Here is an 18,456-nt window from a genome sequence, read left to right as displayed (position 1 = left end):
AGAGGGTGGAACCTTAAGCTTTTTGATACGTTGGATTAATTAGTACCAAAATTTTTCTGGTCTGTTTTTTGATGTATAAGCAAAAGCCACAGTCTCTAAGCAGAGATGAGGAATCCGTTGGGGATATACGCATACACACACAGACACACACACGCGCGCACACACACACACACACACACACAATTTTGAAAAAAATTTTGCAAAAATTTTTCCTTCATTGCCTGTACAGGTAAAATAGAATGTCACAATTTCCATTTTTTCACTTTGTAAATGGGAGTCATCTGACTTAATGACTAATGGTGTATAATGTGCTGCTGGAGAATGTCCTTTTGAATAGCAGACATTGGTTTTAGTCTTTTTGCAAAGTTTGATTTGGGAAGGTAAGAAGTTGCATGAGGGAAATGGGCTGATATCCAGAGAAAATAAATGTTAGTGTGCATTTATTATTTGTTTATGTTTGTATAGCCTTCATATGTGCATAGAACGAGGGACATTTATCTCTTCTGCTTTTTTATATGTTTATTACATATCATATTCTTAATAGAGTTGTACCTATTGGCAGGTTTTTATTATGGGGACTTTTAACGTGTTTTTATATTTGATACTTCTTGACTTCCTAGAGGTCATGAAATGTTAGTCCATCCCCGTTAGCTTTGAGTGAAAATTTCTAATCTTCTGGAGATTAGATTAGATGCATTAAAAACATGAGTTACTTTGTGAAATATTAATACTATTTTATTAGTTACATTTAGGTATGGATATTCAAAAACAAATCTCTAATTTTCTTACCATATCTTTTTATACACCTCCAGCTCACAGCCAAAAAGTCCCAAATTCATATATAAATAAATCTTCCAAAAGGTCAAAAATACAATATTTTGCAAATATTTCAAAAATTTAAAAGAACTTCCATATTATAGGATCATTCAGAGACAGATACCTTGCTAAAAATACATCTTTACTAAACAGATTTACTGCTGAAAAGAAAGGGAGTTGTTGCTGCACATTATGTAGAACTTTTCAGATAACAACATCCATGTATCTATGTCAACAAATAGGAGGTGTTAACTAGAATTCATTCAATAAGTATTTGTTGAACCTGGGTGCCAGGTACTATTCCTGGGATGGTAATAGCCCTTATTCTCTAGAGGACATAATGAAAGGATTTGTTATAGCCTCAGGCCAACAGTAATTAGCAAAAATAGTAAACTTGGTCTTTTGATAAGAAACAATTTTTAATACAATATTCTTCAAGTTCTGTGATTTTCATAATTTCAGAGTGGGTCTGCAGTTGAATTTATAAGGTTGTACCTAAAGTGGAGATCAGTACATCATTACTCTAGTTTTAGTTTAGGCTAGCTTCCCCAAAAATAAAATTTGGCAAACTTTTAGAAGAAAAAAGGTTTTCTCTATGGATTTTACCAAGACTATTAAATAAAATGATTACCAACTTGCTCTTAGGTCCCAAACTATCCAAATACCTTAATGATCTACCTCTTCATGAATTGTAAAACTGATTTGATGAAATAATTTTGAATATAACTTTTAGGTAATCTTTATACATATACTTTTATGCAGTTATTAACATTTGTGTAACGCTGTTTGCAAGACTGATTTTATATGACATAAACAGCTCTCAGGGCTTCCCTGGTGGCGCAGTGGTTGAGAGTCCGCCTGCCGATGCAGGGGACACGGGTTCATGCCCTGGTCCGGGAAGATCCCACATGCCGCAGAGTGGCGGGGTCCCTGAGCCATGGCTGCTGAGCCTGCGTGTCCGGAGCCTGTGCTCTGCAATGGGAGAGGCCACAACAGTGAGAGACCCACGTACTGCCAAAAAAAAAAAAAAAGCTTTCACAAAGATTTAAAAATTATATTCATTTTCCTTCTGTTGAGGCCATTTTCATTTTTGAAAAATCACCCTATGGTAAGGTATCCCATGATGGTGACAGTGTTAGATTTAGCTTCTTTTTTATAAATTGAGAATAGCCATTTCCCATAATCGTTATGAAGGCTAAATGAGATGTTTGTAAAAGGATTTAATAATTTGTGGAGTTCAATTCAAATACAAAAAGTATTATATAATCAAATTGCCTCTGACATCAGTAGGCAGCTTTTTATTGTGACAGGAAACATCTATTGAGGGTTAAGGTAATGAAGGTGGAACATTTTTCAGAGAAGAACCTTATGACACTGGTGACTTTAGGGATATAAATAAGATTATGGAAAAATAATAACTACTTCCAGAGAGATCAAAATGACCTCGTGGGCTTCTAAGCCAACATCAAAGTATTTTTTGGCACTAGCTTGACTCTGGCAGGGTGCAAACTAAACAGTTGCCCAGAGAGGCCAAATCATTCAAGTGTGGGTTTCAGAATGATAACCTGCTTTATGCTGGGTATAGGGCTGTGTCCTTCCCACAGCTAATTTGTTCCTAGGGAATTGGAAGGGCCAAGTATGAGTTCATAGTGTGTATGGTTCTGCGGTGGGGGCTGGGAGGTGGGGTAGGATGAAGGAAAGTCTAGTAGACTTTTTAAAAGTACGATTTCAGTGGTTATTTCTTTTTTTTAAATAAGTAATAATAAATATTTAGAACAAAGACAGTTTTGTAAAAAGGAAATTGCCTAGAATCTGAACTATAATGTGCTGTGTTTTTATGACATTATTTAAATCTGGAGGGTTTTCCATTTACGAAAAAAAGAGGTCAGGGGACAAAGTTTAAGCCCTCACACCTCACAGGTTCACTGTAGGGAAAAAATTACAAATGAGGAGGAAAATGCGTTCAGATAGAAAAGTTAGTCCTGAATTTGGGTATTCAGTAATAGAACTTGTTGAAGTTTTTATTAGAGGCAAGCAAGGAGTCCCTAAAGTAAAATCCTTTGTGTTGACATTAGGTTATGTGTTACACCACAGTAACTTTTGTTCAAACTTTGTTTTTATTTAGCATTTAGCAGAAGAAAAACCTGATGGCCTTATCAATGAAGCTTCTAGGTATTCATTTATTTAAAGTATATATTGATTACTGGCTAAATGGAAAAAGAAAATGATTGATATGAAAAACAAAAGCTGAGAAACATAAAAACATAGTCAAGGAAGATCTTTTCTCTATTTAAAACTATATTATAGCATAAAGTGAGTGCTGAGCACAGGAGTTTTTTGTGAGGAACTTGGAAGATGTTCACGTTTAAAAATATTTTCTTGTTCTCATACAATTTCTTTGGGATTGAAAATGATTATTAAAAAAGAGTTGAGGGCTTCCCTGGTGGCGCAGTGGTTGAGAGTCCGCCTGCCGATGCAGGGGATGCAGGTTCGTGCCCCGGTCCGGGCCACAGCAGTGAGAGACCCACGTACCGCAAAAAAAAAAAAAAAAAAAAAAAAGAGTTGATTCACTTCCTGTCTTCTTTAACAGTAATTCAGTTGATTCAACTGTTCAATGTTACTCAGAGCAACAGAGGAATAAATATGGAAATAGTTGCAATTTGGCATTTAGAACATTTTTTGTTTAAATACCTGTATGTTCCTAATTGGGTTCTCTTTAGACTTATGAATATTTAAATTGGGTTGCCTACCCTAAGCATATTCTTGCTAATGGGAAAAGAGTTTTGGGATAGACAACAGTCACTAAATACGCTCTTGGGTTTAAAAGGGAGGTCTCCCTCCACTCCAAGATTTGCTACAGATGATCTTGACATAAATAATAGACTGCAAGGAGGTGACTGATTCCCTATCATTTTAGAATATGGTACTCTGTTGTTTTGTAATCCTGCCTGAACACTTCATTTGTTATTTAGCTATGATTCACATTAGACTGAACTTAAATATTTTTGTAACTTTTTCCTTATTAAAATATGTTTGTTATAGAAAATATAAGCCAAATAGAAAAGAGCAAAATATTATAAAAGCCAAAAAAAAGTTAAATATAGGAGCCCTCCAATTTGAAGATTGCAACTGTCTATATTTTGAGATGTGCACATTCAATCTTTATTCTTATGAAATTTACTTGAATAAAAATGGGATTGTGATGTACATACTGTTGAAACCCACTTTTCAGTGAACTGAAGTTGATTTATTTTTGAGAATTTGGTTGTTCTTTGAAATAATTAGCTATACCTTCAGGTAGCATAAAACCAGTATTGGGAACAAATAGTCTAGTTATTAAACTTTCCTGAAGAATTGAGGAAATTTTAAAGAATCCTCAGCTTTACTACTCCTGTTAATAGAAAATAGAGTTTCTAATTATAGTAAGCTATTTTGTTATCCAGCATCGTGTCAACTGGATTCTTTAACTTGAATTTCTGTAGTTTATCTGTTTTACAGAGAAAATAAATATTCGTAGTGATGAAGATAATTGTTCAAGATTCAAGTGTAGTTTTTTTTAAAAAACTGTTCAATGTAGTATTAATGTTAAGTGAACTTGTTCTTTGTATTTCTTTGAAAATTATGGTAATTATTACGTGGAATATTTTAATAAGTAGAGTGTCTTTGTTCGTACCACATTGGATATCGGAATTTTATGCATTTGTTTTACAAAGAAAATCATGAGTTGAAAATCATCCTAATTGTAAACTATCCTTGATTGTAAACTTTTTGAGGCTTATCTTTGTAGTTTCAGAGTAGCAAGTAAGAGAACTTAGTAAATATTTTTTGAATGAATAATTTGAAATCTGAGTTTATATAGTGATGAATACAATTCATCCTTACTAGTTGAAGGATGATAAATAGTTTAGGAGTAAATTAAATCATTACATAGAGTACTATATCCTTCTTAGCTGCTAATTGATCTTGAGGAGCTGTTTCTTATTTATTTTTAATTTCTTAACATTTCTCTTGACATCTGTTATTTGTTTGCTACTTTAGGCAAGTTGCTTTGGCGGATATCATCATCCTCAATAAAACAGACTTGGTTTCAGAAGAGGATTTAAACAAATTAAGAACAACTGTTAGGTACAAAATTAGAAATGTTTGTTAAGTACCTACAAATTCAAAATGTGCTGTACGGAATATTTTTACCATGACTATTGCCCTGTAGAAATTTAAGGTTCAAGGTTGACTTGCTTCAGGTATCATTAGGGAATCACATATTTTGTTGTTGCCTAATTGGCTGTTATGTAAATAGTGGTATATAAAATTGTTCCCCATTGCTTACAGAATATACAGTTGAACCTTGATCAACACAGGGTTTGAACTGCCCAGGTCCACTTATACGTGCATTTTTTTCCAATAAACATAGTATCCGTGTTTTCATTGTACAGATCTTTAAGTTAACTAAGTATGGGGAAAAGTTTGTGTTCAATTAGAGATCATAATATGTGGAATTAAAAGAACTAGGGTTTGAGTCCTGATTCTGTTCAGACCCTTTCAGCTTCTTGCCCTTGGGTAAGTCATTTATCAATTCCTTTGTTTTTGAGGCAGAGATAGCAGTATGAGGATTTTCGATGGTGAGGGGGCTTGGTGCCTCTAACCCCTAAGTTGTTCCATGGTCAACTACAGTTCAAAGTTCATGACTGGTATTCAGGGTCTTCTGACTCCCTCCTCATTTTCCTGTCTTCTCTTTGACTCCTTCCCTACATGAAGTGCCCTAACTTTACCCAGGACGGTTTACTTATTTTCTCATGGAGGTATCTTACCAAATCCTTTCTTTACTCTTAATGTATTCTCAACTCTCACTCTGTCAGTCCTTGAATTCCTTCTTTTTCTCTGTTTTTCTTTTATTTTTTTAAGGTATTTTAGCCATTCTCTGGAACTTATCCCTTCCTCCCACCTCTTTCTCCCTCCTTCCTGCGAAGTCTTCCCTGTCTCAGGTGCTTTCACTTTTCCCTGAACCCTCATTGACTTTGGTCTCCCTTAACTGTCATCTAACCATGCCTGTTTTCCAGCTAGCTTTAATGTCTTCAGTGTCCGTGGCCAAGGCTGATCAACATAGGACAATATGAATGGTACTCAGATATGTGTTAAAAGATCCAACAGTCATTTGGACTTTTCAAATGAGGTTAGAGTTCAGGGACTTTTAATTATTTTGTAAGACCTAAACTGATAAAAGCCATCTACAGAGAAACGTTTGATAGCTTTTATTATTGGTCATCTTCAGTGCGTACAATCTGCTGACATCAGATTTTGAGTTTGTCAGTGCCAGTTCATATAATATATGTTATGAATTGAATCAGTAAAGGTAAAGCTCATTAGGATTTTGGCTGCAGTGGTTAATGATTGCAGAAGAAAGAATTCATATTTTTCTTCTTATTTGGCTTATTTTAGTAGTAATATCCTCTTAGATTTTACTATAAAAAGCTGTAAGAATGTCTCCATGTGGAGGGTAGGTAGTGCTGTGTAGTATTGAATAATGTTTAAAATCATGGACTTTGGAATCTGCATTTGGTTTGAGGCATTGTTGGTAAGCTTCACACAGTGCCTGATACATAGTAAGTGCTCTGTTAGCTATTATTATCATTATTAGATTGTAGATTTTTTTCTTAGTTTACATAGTAATTTCCATTACAGTGAATAAAAAAATGAAAGAAATAGAAAGATGGTTGATATTTTTGAAAAGTCTAGAAAGATGAAAGTGGTGAATGGAGATTATTTCTTTTACCCCTTTTGACACTGGTCTCCTAAATTTTGTTTCTCTTTTCAAAATCCTATGCATCATTGTGATTGTAGAATGGGGAACATAATCTATGTCGAACGGGGAACATAATCTATGTCACAAACATTTTTGGCATAAAAAGAGAAATTGTTACTACTGGGCACTTCTATCCCCATACTGACTATGTAAGCTGGATCTCCAACACGAGCAGTATTGACATTAGCCAGCTTGTTGCCAGCCTGTACTGTATAGCAATACCAGAAAAGAATTTGACAAAGCACTTTGATAAATTACAGACCCTTTGGGCTTTTTACCCTCCATTGTACCTCAGACTTGCGACTTACTCAGAATTAGATTTGAAGAGTTGGAAGAAGATAAACATGTTTGAGAGGAAATAGCCTTCAGGTTATAGAGTATATTCAAAAGAGAAGATTAAGAGTTTTGTGAATTAATAGAGAGACTTGCCTCAGAATCATTGGGAAGCCTTACCCATGAGAACAAGCTTGAACAAATAGCACATATCTTCATCAAGTAACCCTAAAGGCAATGGAACTGATGATATAAATAGATGAGGTGTACAGTTTACTGCAAAGGATTTAATAAGTATTTTTGGCGCCATACAAAAGGGAGCCGTATTTCATTATCTTTGTATCAGAAAGGGGAGGCCTGGCAGAGTAGGTAGAGATCCTAGCTAGAGAACTGAAGAGGTATTCTATTAAAAAACTGGATGTGGGGCTTCCCTGGTGTCGCAGTTGTTGAGTCCACCTGCCGATGCAGGGGACACGGGTTCGTGCCCTGGTCCGGGAAGATCCCACATGCCATGGAGCGGCTAGGCCTGTGAGCCATGGCTGCTGAGCCTGCGCGTCCGGAGGCTGTGCTCCGCAACGGGAGAGGCCACAACAGTGAGAGGCCCGCGTACCGCAGAAACAAAACAAAACAAAACAAAACAAAACAAAACTGGATGTATGGCTGAATACTGAGGACAGGCTGGGGTCAAAGCCACTCGTAACTAGGTTTTTATATCTAGTGTGTGTATAGCCATTTCCACAGTGTGTGTTGAGGACAATTAGGTGTCAGTTAAAAGTTTATCTACTCATTTTAAGAATATTAGAATTACTGGCCTTTTATAAATCATTTTTTCTAAAGTGAAGGGTCTTTATATAAATCACAAAGTAGCCCCCAATCTTTCAGTTGTGCAGTAGGTTTTTGCATATCATGTTTTAATGCATAAGTGGAATGTACCTGATTTATGATTAGAAGGAAAAACTAAACTATGAAAAATGTAAGTTTGTTTTTTATTGTTCTCTAGCTTTAGGATATATTTGTATATGCTTACTTCATGTTTTAGAAATAATGTGATAGAATGGTTTTTTAAAAAGTTAACATTTTTTTACTTTCCTCATTTTTATATTTATTTCAGATCAACAAATGGACTGGGAAAAATTTTAGAAACACAAAAATCAAGGTAATTTTAAAAGCTGTTACTAATATTAACAATAAATAATTTTAGTTAATAAATATTAAGTAATCGATAACTATGTTTGATTCTAATATAAGGAAGATACATGTGCATTTAAAAAAAATTAGGCCCAAAAGGTTGTTTTGAATGCTCTTTATAAATTAGTTTGGCACAGTTAGTTAATATATTGTAACTGAGGTCTTGTAACTAAGACCTCAGAGCCATGATTACACTGTAACTGTGCTTTTGCTTTAATGAGGAAGAAAACATAGGATTTTGAACCACTCAAGGAAGTAATTAATATAGAAATCTGAAAAAGTATACTATTAGGAATCTTATCTTAATTTGAGATATTTAGATGGCTTTTTAATATTTTAAAAACTTTTTGAGTGTTTAATAGTTGCAAAAATAATGTCATGTAAAAATACATGGAACCTTTACATTTAAGTTCCTGATGCATTCTTTTTAAATATTTTGATTTTGATTTCCTATAGGTTCTTCTCTCTTTTTAATTTTGTTCGTACAGATGTGCCTTACTTTATAAAACAGATGTGTTCTTAAAACATCTGTAAAATGAATTTCTGTAGATTGAACTCTATTTTGCATTGAGTGCTATCATGATTTCAGAAAATTTCTGTACAGAGGTATTTTTATTAACCTTATTTTTTAGCAAGAATGGCTTAGCAGCTGATAGACCCAGCAACATGCAGCTAGAAGCTCTGAGGCTCACAGCTGGCAGTGTAGTGCCACCCAGTTCTCAATTCAGAGATTCTGTCCTCGGAAGTACAGCAAAGGCCTTAGTTGAGTGGCTTGTCTTGCCATGGTAGAGATTAGAGGTGCTGACAGACTACCATAATGTTAGGCAGTAACAGCAGCAGCTGCTTATATGCATGTGAACAGCTGGGGAATTAATTTGGCATGCATTCTCAGAAGCCACTCTGCTGGTAGAGGTAGCAGAAGAATGCCTTAGTGTTAAGTCCTCTATAAACATATACCACATGTGCTCCCTTCTTTTCAAATTCCAGTGTAGAAGGTCTGTGATAACCTAACTCATACCATGAGCCATTCCTTGGTATCTGTCTTCTTCCTGTTGCGTTACCATTTTCTTTCTTCTTAAATTTTCTGCTTTTTACAAAATGACACAAAGACAACCACATAATGCTTAATTAAGTTTTTAAAAATCATACCCATAAATAGCTGTGGTTTTGTTGTAATAGCATTTGTTCAGTTTGTATTTACAAATATTGTAAATCAGTTTTTTTTGCCAGTACATCTGAGAATCTAGGAGCTTTCTTAAATAAAGAAAAAATTTTAATTTTCTTTCTTAAAAAAATTTTAATCTCTTAAGCATCTTGTGTTTGGCAAACGCTTACAATAGTAAAATGACAGTCATAAAACTGCTATAAACGTGTAGAAAAGGCTTACCTTGAGTATTTAAGTTAAGAAATAAGAATGGCATAGTATGGTCTCATTGGTGAGACTTAAGTTGATTTTGAGGCAAATGGAAGTTCTGATGGACTTCAGGAGTGGAAGATTAGAAGAAGTGCCATTCTTATCTTTTCCAGACTTTTTTTTTAAATCTTGGAGATTAAGTGGACTGGATAGAGGAAAACCAAAGTCCAGTTGATCAATAATAAGTTAATCAATTCAACAGTTTACTGATCATTCTATTAGTTGCTAGGCATTTCATGGAATGTTGAGGATTTAAGCAATGTATAAGGTAAAAACTCTGCCTTTAAAATTACTCATTTGGGAGAGGCAAGAAAACAAGCAAAAATCAATATATTAAATATTATCAATATAACAGTAACATTAAATGCACAGGATCCTATAAGATCAGGAAGATAGAGGAACAACTATTCAACTCTTCTTGATGAAGAGTCAGAATATTTTGACTGGTAAGGTTATCATTGACTTGAATCTTGAAGAATGAATAAGAGTTTTCCAGATAGACAAGAGTAGCAGTGGCTTTCTTGACATAAGGAAGATTTTGTATTCCAGAACCTGTGAATGTTTTAGAATGGCTAGAACACATTGTGTTATATTGTGGAGAGAAAAAGAGGTATGACTGTGGAGATGGAGAAATTACCACAAAGGGTCTTGAACACCATGACACATGGTTTAGATTTTCTCCTGTAGGCAGCAAGGAATTAATGAAGGATTTTAAAAGCAGTATGAGGGCTTCCCTGGTGGCGCAGTGGTTGAGAGTCCGCCTGCCGATGCAGGGGACACGGGTTCGTGCCCTGGTCCGGGATGATCCCACATGCCTTGGAACGGCTGGGCCCGTGAGCCATGGCTGCTGAGCCTGCGCATCCGGAGCCTGTGCTCCGCAATGGGAGAGGCCACAACAGTGAGAGGCCCGCGTACCAAAAAAAAAAAAAAAAAAAGCAGTATGACTCTTGGGAGGTGGATTGAATGTGGTGCTATTCTCCAAGTTAGGAAATACAGGAAGGAGGGGCAACTTTGGGGTAGGGTAGTGATAGCAGTGGGTTTGGTAAAGGGGATTAGTTCCGTTTTGTAAACATTGAGTTTGAGATGCCACTAGGGAGGGCATTTGGAAATTTAGCTCTACAGTTCAAGACTTACTATTGGATGGTGTCAACAACTCGTAGGTCTGGTGGCCCCTGTTTCTGAGACTCACTGAACTTTGAAAAGACGACTATATCTCTGGAGTAGTAGCTGAACTCCCCTCCCCTGAGACAGCCAGAGCCCTCTTCCTTTTTCATTCTCCTGTCCTTGGTCTTAAGCGACTTAAAGCAGTCTTTAGACATACAGATAATTGAAAGCTCCTCATAGAGAAAAGATTAGATACTCCTGGCATGGATAGTTCAAGAAATTAGGAGAAAAGATGAGCTTTGGAACTTTTTTCCTTCCCCTCTGTTTGCTTCATTCTCCCATTCAGTTTTTACATGATGGTAATAGTCTATTTATTTTTTCTGTGTTAATGTTTTGGAAAAGATCTGATGTTTTTATCTCTGAAGGGGGAAGTTAAATAAAATTTGATGCCATGAAAATTAGTTTTCTAGTTATATGCCTTGGATGAGTGAAGGAATTTACTTTTGATGGTGGTACTAAAGTCCACGGCAACTTTCATCTGGAACCTTAGACTTTTTCCTCTTTTATTCTCCATTGAGAATCTGGTGAGATACAGTGAGAGACTTTGATATTTTATTATTCTCTGTAGAATTTAACCTGTATAGGTCTTTTGTTGATCCTATCTGTTTTGAAAATATCAAAAGAATCTGGGTACAGAGCAGAATTATTTCTAAATCTATGATATGTATTCTCAAGGACACTGTTGCAGTGAAAACTGTAGTGTATTTAGAAACTTGTGTTTCAAACTGACTTTTGGTATTCACACAGTTGACCTGAATTTTGATATTTACACAATTAGCATGTGTAAACTTTTTAAACTTTAAGCTATTTCCTAAGTTAAAGGTGATAAACTTGGTGGAAAACTTCATCCACTTGGCACCTGTCAGTATAAATATTTGCTCAACTGTGATGGTGTGAAAGGAAATAGGTTTAATGTTAAGGCTTTGGTTTCTTATGTAAATTGATATTCAAAAATTTCTTATGGAACATTTACTTCTTTGCTTGATTATTTTCCTAATTCTGTTCATCTAGAATGTCCAGAATTTGAAATGTTACAGTCTGTTAATATAGAACTCTGGAGTACTCTTCTTTTAATAAGATGGGAATTTGTCTGCCTTGTGCCAGGAGAGGTGTTCACAATCTAACAGTATCGTTGCCATAAGTATGAATATATGGCAGCCTGTTGAGAATGAACAAAGCAGACACAGCTGGTCAGCCCTAACTAAGTTAAAGAGGATGGCTTTTACACGTTTTTGTATTTGAAAAAGTTTTGAATTTGCAAAGTTTTGTTTTCCTTGTGAGAAAATTTAATAAATGTTTGGCAAATCCCTGGAGTATGATTTTGAGACTTAATTATAGTTGTCATTTTCTTCAAACATTCCTTCATTATAGCTTTGATTATGGAGAAATCACTGTCCTTTACTGTTTCATAGGCTGACGTAAAATTTGGAACTCAAATCACTAGTCTTTATAAACTTACTTTTATGTATTTAAACCAAACCTAATGCTAATTGTGATATAATCTCTTCTGATTTTTAATCTCTGCTTTCCTAATAAATTAGGCTTAATTACCACCAAATAATTATAATAGAAATAATGTTTATTCAGACAGAGCACTAACTGGGAAGTTTCAGTCTATATGCAACCCCATCTGAAGGAAATAAAATCAAACCACATTCTTTAGATGTAGATAAGGGTCCTAGAGTGAATATTTATACATTGATTGTTTGACTCCTCATATTCTTATGATACTACCTGTTGTATCATGAAAGCAGGGAGGTGGAGTAAAAGAAATACAGAAATTCCAATGTACCTATACTACTGTGTTATTTCCATTTGTTCGATTTCCCTCATTTCATCTTTTGAGTAATAAACTGCTACTTTTGAAAATTTTCAGTTCTTTAACTGATTTTTTTTTTGGCTATAAAAATATAGTTTGAAAAGCTCAAATTTTCAGGATTGAAAAGATAATTGAAGGTAAAAACAAACCAAAAAAACCACTACAATTTATTGAAGCAATAACCAAGGAATTTTCTGCCTTGGTCTTAAACCATTTATTCAATTTTTAAAATTTTATAAATTCCATAAAAATTTTTTTACAACAGCTTTTTGTTCCTTGCCTGTCATTTTATTTTTCCCAAAATAGTATATACTGATTAACATTTATGTTTGCATTTCTAGCAGAATAGAGATTTTTTTTGATTAATTGAATATATTTTACAGAAATTAACACTTCAAAATGGTTTTCTTTCTTATAGAGTTGATCTCTCAAGTATATTAGATCTTCATGCCTTTGACAGTCTCTCTGGAATAAGGTATGTTTCCTGTATTTTGGTCACTTTTATTATAATGTACTTTTTATTTCACAGTTATAGGAGTTACAGGAATGATTTACACAGATGCACATTTGATTTATGCTTCCTGTCATTTCTTTGGCATACACGACCATTCCTAATGATTACATTCTTGAAAGTTTTGCTAAATGTATGTTCGGAAATCACGTGTATTCTCCTACAGAAATTATAGTGTAAATGGTAGTTAACTTTAGAAACTTATTGTTAATATTTCTTTACCAACCACTATGTGTAATTCTTTCCATGAGAAAATGTATGAAATACATAGAAAATTTTAGTTTGGCGTGTTCCCACAGATACTCCCTTTCCCGTAGTGATGGATCAGTTTCCTGCCTCTTTCCCCAGAGAGAATCCTTTTGATAGGGAAAGAAGAACAAATGGTTTTTCCCTGGACATTGATATCTTTTTTTAATCATCCTTACCCATTTTTAAGTGTACAGTTCAGTAGTGTTAAGTATATTCACATTGTTTGCAGTGGATCTACAGAACTTTCTCATCTTGCAAAACTGAAACCCTATACCAGTCGGATCACAACTCCTGGTGTTCCCCTCCCTGCAGCCCCTGGGAACCACCATTCTGTTATGTTTCTAAGAATTTGACTACTTTAGGTACCTCAAATAAGTGAAATCATACATTATTGGTCTTATCATGACTGGCTTATTTCACATAGTTCTCAAGTTTCATCCATTTTGTAGCATGTGACAACATTGTCTTTTTAAAGGCTAAATAATATTCCATTTTATGTATATACCATTTTTTCTTTATCCATTTATTCATTGATGGACATTAGGTTGCTTCTTCCTCTTGACTATTGTGAATAATTCTGCTATGAACATGGGTTGGGTGTGCAAATCTCTCTTCAAGATCCTGCTTTAAATTCTTCTGGATATATGCCCAGAAGTGAGATTGCTGGATCATATGGTAATTCTGTTTTTAATATTTTGAGGAATCACCATATTGTTTTCCATAGCAGCTGCACCATTTTACATTCCCACAAACAGTGCACAAGTGTTCCAGTTTTTCCACATCCTTGCCATTTTCTGTTGTTTTTGGTAGTAGCTGTCCCAATGGATGTGAGGTGATAGCTCACTGTGGTTTTGATTTGCATTTCTCTAACTTTTACTTGTTGGCCATTTGTATATTATCTTTGGAGAAATGTCTGTTCAAGTACTTTCCCCATATTTTAGTTGGATTATTTGTTTTTTTTTGTTGTTGTGGCTGAATTGTAGGTGTTCTTAAATAATCTAGGTATTAACCCCTCATCAGATACATGATTTGCAAATATGTTCTCCCATTTCCTCTGAAGTAAGATGAGTCATAACACCCTTATGTGAAAGGTAACCTCTCTCCACCCAGAGGAAAAGAGCATCCTATCTCTGAAGACAAAGGGAGACACGAGGAATCTGAAGGCATAGGCCTCTGAGTTTCCCCTAGTTTACTACACTTGGCTCATCCTCTGTCCTGTCATATCTTTCTGTGGCTTTTCACTCTTCATCAAACCTAGCACAAAAACACTCAGGTTTAACCATTTCTTCAGGTCTTCATTTCCCTATGAAGGTTCCTTTGTCAAATAAAACCTTTATTAAATAAATGTACATGCTTTTCTGTTGTTAATCTTCATCAGTCTAATTTTCAGACCCAGCCAGGGACTCAAGAGGTAGAGGAAAACTTTTTCCTTCCCTGTGGAAGTTGTAGGCAGTCACTGTCCAACATTAAATATTGAACACAGGGAAAGAACATAGAATTTTTCAAACATTTTCTAAGGTCATTTCGTTCCACACTTAGTGCGTTAGTGACACTTAAAGAAGCAGCTGTTTAAGGTGAAGCCTTGTTCTGGATAACGCCTCTGCATAACTTTTCTTTGTGCTTAGATGCTCAACAAGAGAATCCTTTCCTGAGCAACCAGCTGGGAAGGATTTAATTTGACACTTTCCCTATTAAGACCCCCCAAGGAGACTCATTCCCTCCAACAGTTCCTACAAGCCTTTTCTCTTTCCTAAACTTGCTGTTACTAATTTACCCCTCACTGTTCTTCAAGGCAAAATATCTGCAAGGTTTTAAGTCCTTTTCCTCCTCCCGACCTACCCCCATCAGTCTCTAAAGGTATGCTGCAGTTGTTATAGTTATAATCTATGGCATATTGATCTTTTGCTTTTTCCATATCAGAACAATGCATTTTTAGGATTCTGACCTTTTGTTTTCTCTCAACTACTGGTAACTGACTGTATAGAAGGCTTACATTTACGGATACTGTTTTTTTGTTTTTTTTTTAAGTAGGTATATTCAAGGGAAAACATTGATAAAGGAAAAATTTACCCTTCTAATTTTCTTTAGGTTCAGCATTATTTTCATCTGAGGAAGCATGTGGAGAGTTGATGAAATTTTGAGCAATTGTAAAATGCTTATGTATATTTTCCTAGGCCTGTATTAGATCTTTTGGAAATAAAAAAGAAATTTATTTAACATATTTAACCACACCAAATAGTGTTGCTAAAGGTTAGTTTTTATCTCTATTATGTGTATATATATGTATGTAAATGTATATACATTTTTAAGAAAAGTTTTTAAACAGTCTGCCAGTGTTTGTCTATTAGAATATGTAAACAGCATGTAAAATTAGAGCTGTGTAATAGATTCAGTTGTGGAAAGTCTCTCCCTTGTTTAGCTTTGTATCTCTCAGTAATATATAAGGTTAAATCAGAAGTGTATTGAGCTCTGAATTTATAATCAGTTATTATTAGTTTGCAGAGAAAACTTCAGAGTGTGCCAACAACACAACCTCACCTTGATCAGGTAAAAAAATCTTTAAAAAATGTTTTTGAAGTATCTCTTTAACTAAATTGTTCTGTTTAGGATTGTTTTAATAGAATTCTTTTTTGAACTATTTTGACAGTTTTCAGAATTTAAATGCTTTTGAGGTCATCTAATCTAGTTTCTTAATACGTAATAGGAGTTCATCAAACCAGAGTTATTTAGAATCTTAGAAAATCATGCTTTTTAGCTTCTCCATTCCACAGGTCAGTCAACATATTTTGATTAGTTCTTCTGAAGGGAATTACTATATAAAAGCAGCCTGGGGGTTCTTTATGCAGCCTATTTTTAACTATATTTAACTAACTGATTAAGGAAAAGTCTAGTACGGGCATCCGTGGCTAATTTAAATAAAAATTGACTTTGATTTCACCTTCAGGTAGCACTGTAAATTTGAACTCCTTAAGGTGTTTTTCATGCTCTAAAACTATAATTCCTGAGGTAGATATTGCAGATGCTGGGAACAAAGAAAGTATATTTTCACTGTAACCATCTTTCTTTTAAGCAAGTTGTGGATGGTGGAGCTTAAGTGTAACTTTTTTTTTTTTAACATCTTTATTGGAGTATAATTGCTTTACAATAGTGTGTTAGTTTCTGCTTTATAACAAAGTGAATCAGTTATACATATGTTCCCATATCTCTTCCCTCTTGCGTCTCCCTCCCTCCCACCCTCCCTATCCCACCCCTCTAGGTGGTCACAAACCACCTAGCTGATCTCCCTGTGCTATGCAGCTCCTTCCCACTAGCTATCTGTTTTACGTTTGGTAGTGTATATATGTCCATGCCACTCTCTCACTTTGTCACAGCTTACCCTTCCCCCTCCCCGTATCCTCAAGTCCATGCTCTAGTAGGTCTGTGTCTTTATCCCCGTCTTACCCCTAGGTTCTTCACGACCTAGCAATCCCACTACTGGGTATATACCCTGAGAAAACCATAATTCAAAAAGAGTCATGTACCAAAATGTTCATTGCAGCTCTATTTACAATAGCCAGGACATGGAAGCAACCTAAGTGTCCATCAACAGATGAATGGATAAAGAAGTTGTGGCATATATATACACAATGGAATATTACTCAGCCATAAAAAGAAACGAAATTGAGTTATTTGTAGTGAGGTGGATGGACCTAGAGTCTGTCATACAGAGTGAAGGAAGTCAAAAAGAGGAAAACAGGGCTTCCCTGGTGGTACAGTGGTTGAGAGTCTGCCTGCCGATGCAGGGGACACGGGTTCGTACCCCGGTCCGGGAATATCCCACATGCTGTGGAGCGGCTAGTCCCGTGAGCCATGGCCGCTGAGCCTGTCCGTCCGGAGCCTGTGCTCCGCAATGGGAGAGGCCACAACAGTGAGAGGCCCACGTACCGCAAAAAAAAAAGAAGAAAGAGGAAAACAAATACCGTATGCTAACACATATATATGGAATCAAAGGAAAAAAAAAAGGTTAACTTCTTAAAACACGGTGAAAAAGGGGCATATGAGTGAGCAGTGTGCCTGGCATTCTCTCCTTTATCTTGAGACTGTTACTTATTTTTTGAGTCATTGATTGTAATAGGGCCAAGATAATAGCATACTTGTTCATTTGTTTTCATTTTGGCTCATATTTATGGAAACTATACTACCATGTTTGTGGCATTTTTCTCTGCAAAACTTTTAATAGAATATTCATCTTCATTTATCTATTTTATTGAAGTGTAATTGACCTACAGTGTTATTACAGAATAAGATATTACTAGTTTCAGGTATACAGCGTAATGATTCAGTATTTTTATACATTACGAAATGATCACCATGTAAGTCTAGTTACCATCTGTCACCATACAAAGTTACTTCAGTATTATTGACTATATTCCCTCTGCTGTACATTACATCCCTGTGACTTATTTATTTTACAGTTTGGAACTTTGTATCTCTTAGTCTCCTTCACCTGTTTTGCCTATCCCCCTGCCCCTTCCCTTTGGTAACTACCAGTTTGTTCTCTGTTATCTATGAGTCTGTTTCTGTTTTGCTATGTATGCTTGTTTGTTGTGCTTTTTAGTTTCTACATATAAGTGAAATCATAAGATATTTGTCTTTCTCTGTGTGATTTATTTTACTTAGCATAATACTTCTAGGCCCATCCATACTGTCACAAATGGCAAGATTTCAGTCTTTTTATGGCTGAGTAATAATCCATTGTGTGTATACATACACACACACACACACATACATGCACACACAACACATATACCACATCTTCTTTATGCATTCATCAGTCGGTGAACACTTAGGTTGTTTCCATATCTTGGCTATTGTAAATACATAATGCTTCAATGAACATTGGGGGGCATATATATTTTCAATTTAGTGTTTTCATTTTCTTTGGATAAATACCCAGAAGTGGAATTGTTGGATTGTATGGTAGTCCTATTTTTAATTTTTTGAGGAAGCTTCATTATTGTTTTCCATAGTGGCTGTACCAATTTTCATTCCTACCAACAGTGCATGAGAGTTCCCTTTTCTCTACATCTCCACCAACACTTATTATTTTTTGTCTTTTTGAGAATAGCCATTTTGACAGGTGTGAGGTCATATCTCATTGTGGTTGATTTGCTTTTCCCTGATGCTTAGTGATATTGAGCATCTTTTCATGTGTCTGTTGGCCATCTGTATGTCTTGGAAAA

At 35.3% G+C, this 18,456-nt stretch overlaps 1 protein-coding gene across 2 annotated transcripts in view; it reads left to right on the top strand.

The window, feature by feature from the left end:
- Positions 1-18,456, top strand: part of ZNG1A (Zn regulated GTPase metalloprotein activator 1A) — a 44,751-nt gene that overhangs the window by 17,053 nt on the left and 9,242 nt on the right. For both annotated transcript variants that reach the window (XM_027105743.1, XM_027105742.1), the window contains exons 7-11: positions 2,942-2,988; positions 4,855-4,941; positions 8,001-8,045; positions 12,893-12,949; positions 15,730-15,781. In XM_027105743.1, coding sequence (XP_026961544.1) covers positions 2,942-2,988; positions 4,855-4,941; positions 8,001-8,045; positions 12,893-12,949; positions 15,730-15,781 — 288 coding nt within the window. The remainder of the gene's footprint in view (positions 1-2,941; positions 2,989-4,854; positions 4,942-8,000; positions 8,046-12,892; positions 12,950-15,729; positions 15,782-18,456) is intronic.

Source organism: Aethalodelphis obliquidens, unplaced genomic scaffold (assembly GCF_003676395.1).
Source record: "Aethalodelphis obliquidens isolate GAN/ISIS:26980383/991018 unplaced genomic scaffold, ASM367639v1 scaffold7, whole genome shotgun sequence".
NCBI classification, from domain to species: domain Eukaryota; kingdom Metazoa; phylum Chordata; class Mammalia; order Artiodactyla; family Delphinidae; genus Aethalodelphis; species Aethalodelphis obliquidens.
This window is presented reverse-complemented; position numbering and strand designations above follow the sequence as displayed.